The sequence below is a fragment of the Photinus pyralis genome, unplaced genomic scaffold (assembly GCF_008802855.1).
Source record: "Photinus pyralis isolate 1611_PpyrPB1 unplaced genomic scaffold, Ppyr1.3 Ppyr1.4_LG2, whole genome shotgun sequence".
Classification (NCBI taxonomy): domain Eukaryota; kingdom Metazoa; phylum Arthropoda; class Insecta; order Coleoptera; family Lampyridae; genus Photinus; species Photinus pyralis.
Genome location: NW_022170403.1, coordinates 12,934,500 through 12,940,884, shown reverse-complemented (window position 1 = coordinate 12,940,884; position 6,385 = coordinate 12,934,500). Strand labels below are relative to the sequence as shown.

The 6,385-nt window shown below is 35.8% G+C and overlaps 1 protein-coding gene across 1 annotated transcript; it reads left to right on the top strand.

Annotated features, from left to right (window-relative positions):
• Positions 1–1,746: 1,746 nt before the first annotated feature.
• Positions 1,747–4,128, top strand: LOC116164665 (probable phosphoserine aminotransferase). The gene is made up of 8 exons (XM_031478865.1): positions 1,747–1,987; positions 2,641–2,771; positions 2,824–2,939; positions 2,989–3,150; positions 3,199–3,293; positions 3,341–3,510; positions 3,564–3,830; positions 3,878–4,128. The coding sequence occupies exons 1-8, from the start codon at positions 1,910–1,912 to the stop codon at positions 4,008–4,010; spliced, it is 1,152 nt and encodes a 383-aa protein (XP_031334725.1). The 5' UTR covers positions 1,747–1,909; the 3' UTR covers positions 4,011–4,128.
• Positions 4,129–6,385: the final 2,257 nt, after the last annotated feature.

The window sequence follows — 6,385 nt, the reverse complement described above, 5'->3', positions numbered from 1 at the left end:
TCTGCTCAAATTAACATGCATGCAGGTGATCATAAATTACCAATTCAAAGATCTGCAAATAATTGCGATTTATCAAAATCCACTTGGCCTCAGAAAAATAATTTAACATCTTGGAATCACACACATGCGGTTATCAAATGTGCACGTGATGTACTCCTTCAGGATCAAGATAATGCGTTTGCAAGCTTTTACAACTCCAAATTCATGTGTAAAGAATAATTTTGGGTACATTTTGCTCTAAAACTTTTGACCTAGACCACATAGAAGAGTATATTGAATTGTTACACTTCTAAGAGTCATAGGGAATAATCTAGCGAAAGTCCGAACTCGATACATGACCTAGGGAATGAAATAAGTTGATTTCTATTATATTGAGCCCGCAGTTTTTCCTGTTCCCGATTCACTCGAAGTCGTATAACTTTTGTTTCTGTTGAACCAGCTTCCTGAAAATCAATAACGTCCGTCCTTAATATCCAAAGTACCCGTACACCAAATTTCAACACAATCGGCCACTTTTAAAAAGAGTTAGAGCGCACACGGACGGACGGCAGACGACAATACAAAACTATAAGAGATCTGAGGATTCTTAATAAATAACCGCGAATTCGGCTTCCGGTTTCACAAACGAAACTTTTTCAATCTTTAAACTCACATTGAACGAAAACTTTCAATGCTGGCTGTGGCTTCAAATGAGTACTAACTGGCCATAAATCAACGATGGAATTTGCAAGGAGCGAAATAAATTCTCCAACAAAACGTAACTCGATGCTGAACGTAGCAAAAAGCTGATTTAAAATTTTCCACGAGATGTAACTCTGCTCTGATTGTGGCTAAAAGCCTATTTTCAATGAAACGTAATTCTTCGTTGACTGTGGCTAAAAGCGACGCTTTTCTTGTTAACGTCCTATTTACGGCGAAACCCTTCTTCCGAAAATCAAAATTATATCAACTCATCATACACAGTTGACAACAAAGACTATCCCCTCAACGTACTTTAATAGACCAAAAAGTAGCGGTCGAATAATTTTTATAAGTCAATTTGTTATCAGACATTAAGAGATAAATCCAAACTTAAATTCTAGGAAAAATAAAATTTCATCTCTTTTAACTGCACAGAAAAAACGATAAATCACATCCACCTGTCAATTAAATTAAGCATTTACAATTGATAAAATATAAAGGCCCAGCAACACCCAGAAATTCTACGTTAAATTAAATAAAAATGTAAACAAAAACAACCTTGACCGATTTCTCTTATGACATTTATGACACAATAATCCCTATGCCGTTACATAGACCAACGACAAAGTAATAAAATGTAACTACTTACGAATGTTAATTACACAAAAAAAGGGACCGCCCTTGTCCATCTTAATTAAGATTTCCTAAAAATTTCTTCCTGCCAGACGAAATAAACACAGCAACATCTAAATACCAAATTTCATTAAATCCCGAAATTTTGTCCCCTGTCTCTTGGGGGGGATTTGCTAATTGGATTTATTGCGTAATTTTTGATAAAGTAAAATAGGTACCTATAAAAGGCATTGAAAATAATAAGCATATGATACGATTAACTAATGATCACTTTTATTTGAATAAATCTAGGAATAAATCATGCTTTCGGAATAATATAAAAAAAGAAGTATACGCCAGTCTCGTGTAAGGTCGAGATATCATTTTAACAATAATAAACATGTATCTATTTCAGATTATCGGGGCTCATAAGTTTGATTGACTTCATCAATCAATGCTGATGCAAGAACACCCCACTTTAAATTCAACGTTTTAATCAAACCCAACCGGACTTATATAAGTATAGGTAATCAAACTTCACAAGTGCTTAGTTTGGTGTACCTTTGAGTCGATACCAAATACGTGATACGTTTTGTGTAATTTGTGACAAGTAGAAATGGGGGCCGGAAGTGCGACAACAACCAGCAACAGATCGTTAAATTTTGGAGCGGGTCCTGCAAAATTACCTTTGGAGGTATGTAGGGTTACAAAAGTCATGAGCGCCTTTATTTGATATTGTGTCAATTTCTTATATATGGGGTTTTGCAAGAGTTTAAACGTCGGATATACCTACCGGTCTCACGCGTTAGGCCAAAGTCCTGAATCCATTTTTCTAAAAGAAATAAAAAATATAAATTTAATTATTTTTTATGAGCTTAACTCTTAGACATTTTCTGGCATTATTGAATGATTTCAAATTGATGCAAACAAGCTAAACGTCATTTGCTCATTCGAGATGATATTTAATCTAGTGGGACCTTTGTATGTTTATCTAAATTAAAAATTAATTAAACACACTCTTTTATCTGGCGCGTTCACGGACAGGCACGGATTGTGCTATCGTGACATTCAAAATGTAGAGCATTTACAAAATCTTACCATAGACGCTTATCTTATTATGTTAAATGTTGTGTTGTATCTAAAACAGTCTTTCGAGATCGGAAATATTAACTATTGTTTAAAAAAGTAGATCTGATACTGATCACATTGTGCATGCATTAGTTGCCTTTCTTTATGCACTGCACCTTTCTTGGTTTGGCTTAGGGCGTCACTTGTACTTTATATCTCGTTTCACTAGTTAATACACATATTACGTTGGTATTTTATGAACAAAAACTTCTTCAACAGGTTTTGGAGGAAGTGCAAAATGAGCTATTATCCTACGAGGGGTCAGGAATGAGCATAATGGAGATGAGTCATAGATCTAAAGAATATGGGAAAATAAACAGGGACGCTCAAACTGCTGTTCGGGAGCTACTGTACGTTGCGTTTATATCAACTGACGATCAATTCACAACTTCTAATTTTTAGAAATGTACCGGACAATTACAAAATACTGTTCATTCAAGGTGGGGGTACCGGTGCGTTCGCCGCCGTCGCTATGAATTTGTTAAATAGAACCGGAACGGCCGATTACTGCGTTACGGGTAAATTAACTGCAGAGTGATCAATTGGACACTTCTTTTCATCTTATAGGAACTTGGTCATCGAAAGCTGCTAAAGAAGCGGAGAAGTATGGCGAGGTTAGACTAGCATTTCCTGTTCCAAAAAAATTAGGAAAGATTCCAGATCAATCGACTTGGACTTTAAATCCTGACGCTTCTTACGTCTATTATTGCGCAAACGAAACGGTCGACGGTAAGCTATTTCAAAATTTAAAGGGATCTTATAAAGAGCGATTTTCAGGTGTCCAGTTTCACTTTATCCCAGAAACGAATGGAGTTCCTCTTGTAACGGACATGTCGTCGTGTATTATGACAGAACAAGTAGATGTTTCCAAGGTATTCAAATCGCAACGTTAAATGGTTCACATTCACATTACTTTTAGTTTGGATGTATTTTCGGCGGTGCCCAGAAGAACATTGGTCCTGCAGGAGTAACGGTGGTTATTATGAGAGAAGATTTACTAGGAAATCCCATGAAAATATGTCCTTCAGTATTTGACTTCACAAATGTTAACAAAGAAAATTCAATTCATAACACGCCCGCTACCTTTTCGTATGTATCCACCATATAGTTACGTTTAAACTATTAAGTTACCGGAAATATAGGGTATACGTTATGGAGCGCGTTTTCCAATGGATTCAGAGGAATGGGGGCATTATTGCAATGGAAGAGCAGGCAATCGCAAAGAGTAGTCTGTTATATAGTACAATTGAAAACTCCAATAATTTCTATAGTTGCCCCATTGATAGAATTGCTCGCAGCAAAATGAACATTCCCTTTAGAGTAGGGGGTGAAAATGGTGATGAGAGGTTAGAAAAACTATTCCTAAAAGAAACAGAGGAATTGAGGATGTTTCAACTCCAAGGCCACAGGTTCTAGATTTGTTACAATTTTAACACTTTTAACTGTTTTTTTTCAGATCGGTAGGTGGAATGCGAGCTTCGCTGTATAATGCTGTTACATACGAAGATGTGCAAACGTTAGTAAATTACATGAAAGAATTTCAACGAAGACATGAGCATATATCGACAATGCAAATTAGAAATAGTTAATTTGGTACGGTTAAGGCAGGTACCTATATTGTTGAATAGTTAAGTAAATTATTACATTTTTAATTAATTTAAGTAAATGGAAATAGATTTAATTAATAAATGATTTATTACAAATTTACATCAATTCTTTATGGATTTGGTAGCTATCGTCCTATATCAACACAGACGAATCTACCCACATACCTACTTCTTTTCAGGAAACTACCAGTAGGTACTTCAATGCCTAGTGCTAGAAAAGTATTAGGTAATTACTTGTAAGTTGTGAGTAGACGTTATTTACTCAAATCATGTATACGGTGGTAGGAACTTCCACAATCCACCCAAAGATCAGCCTCGGTATATGGGATAATCATCCGTTTGTGTCCTTGATTTCAAACGACCGCTTCAGTGGAGCAATCGTCCGTTCCTCCATTTTCTTGCACGCGCTGTAAGCCTTTGCAGGAATTAATTGTCCTATATAAGGCTGAAAATAAGCTGAAATGTTCACAGCACATTCTTCATTACCAAATGAAGCCTGTGATGATTAATCATTAATATACAAAAGATATTTTGAAAATGTTGTTTTTTTTATATAATTGGAAAGGGTAAAATTTTCGTGAACCATCCGGGAAATAGAGACTGAAAATGGACCACTTCCTGCAAAACGAGAAGTATTTCCAATTTTTTTGTCATGAAAGAATGTCTGGTGGTTAAGAATCCAAGTTTCGACCTCCCACCCCTGTGCTTCCCCCGTACCACCCTTAAAACCAAAGAAATTTGGTTGGTTTTTTAGTTTTTTAATCATATATCTTTTTATAGGTTCGCTTTACAAAAGCATATTTTTATTAAAAAATACGTTATTGGTACTTTCAAAGCAAGCAAAAAATATCATAAAGAATAAATTTTTTTCATAAATCAATATTTAAAAGAAAATTCCCTCTTGTATACCCCATCGCTTTACACACTGTATATTTAGAATTCTAAAATTTGTACCTATCTAGATGTTTTAATCAAATTTTATACTTTATCTCTATAATTAAGAGTTTTATGAGAAAATAACTTGAATTTATCGTGGTATAAATACCCCTACCCTGCACCCTTACCAAAGGGGATGTATAATAATTCAACTATCAACCCTTGCTAGTGGGGATATTTGAATCACTGTGAGATTGTAGCGCTTTCTAATGTACGTTTGAAATTAAGAAATTGGCCCGTATGAATAAAAGAAAGCATATGCTTATACTTGCAAATTTCAAAGTAAATACTCGTAACTGCCCCTTCATACTGGCATGTTTAGCATGATTTAGCAGCGCTGCACTGCATCCTGTCCTGCTGCTCAGCAGCGCTGTTAAGTCGCCCAGTGTGAAGGAGCCACGAACTTATAAATTAAGATGGACTGCTAATGCTGAATTGACAAATGACACCTACATGGGGGCAGCCATGATGTGCACTCACTTGGCGCGAATTTCAAATCAACTAATAAACAAGCATTGATCATTAAGCTGGATTCACATGCATACGAAACCCGACGATACTGTAATCCGAAAGGCGTGATTGGCCAACAATTTCGAATTTGCTTGACATTTGAAATTGTTGACCAATCATACGCCTTTCGGATTACAGTATCGTTGTATTTCCTATGCATGTGAATCCAGATTTAACCTCACGTTTTCTAAATAAATTACTGTAACACATGTCACTTTCCAAGGCTGCAATAGTCTCAAAACTTGAGCACTAGGAAAATTCCCCTACAAAATAACTAAAAAGTGCATATCATGGTGTCCATCTTAATTTATAAGTTCGTGGAATGAGCACTTCCGAGTATTTACTTTGAATTTTGCAAGTATAAGCATACGCTCCCTTTTATTCATATGGGCCATTGTCTCACTTCAGTTCAGCTTCATCCTTCCACCCCCCTAAGTCTTTTCTATGACAGTCTCAAATCATGTCTAATCGGACAACTTCGGACAGGCTCGTTTACCCTGAAACTCACATACCCAAGCGATGACCTTGACCATATTGTAGTTACAATTAGCACTCCATATGGGCTATATGGACTATATGGTCTAAGTAGGGTTGTCAGATACCCTATATTTAATATGAGTCTCATATATTATGAAGAAGTTTCCTATCTCATATTGAGAGTTTTAATATGAGACAAAAACTCATATTTTTACCCAATTCTGTTTTGCTATATAATTTTATTCAAAATTCAAACTAACTCTGCATGGTGCATGGTACTTAGCAAAGCAAGGCGCACACGTTTTATCGGATATAGTACGTAGCTCTTGCTCGTCCGTGACGTTCGGAAGGAGTCCGCGCTGATCCCTAATTCATAACTGATTATTTCTGAATTTGAATTTTATGTTCCTAATTCCTATATTATAATAGTCTTT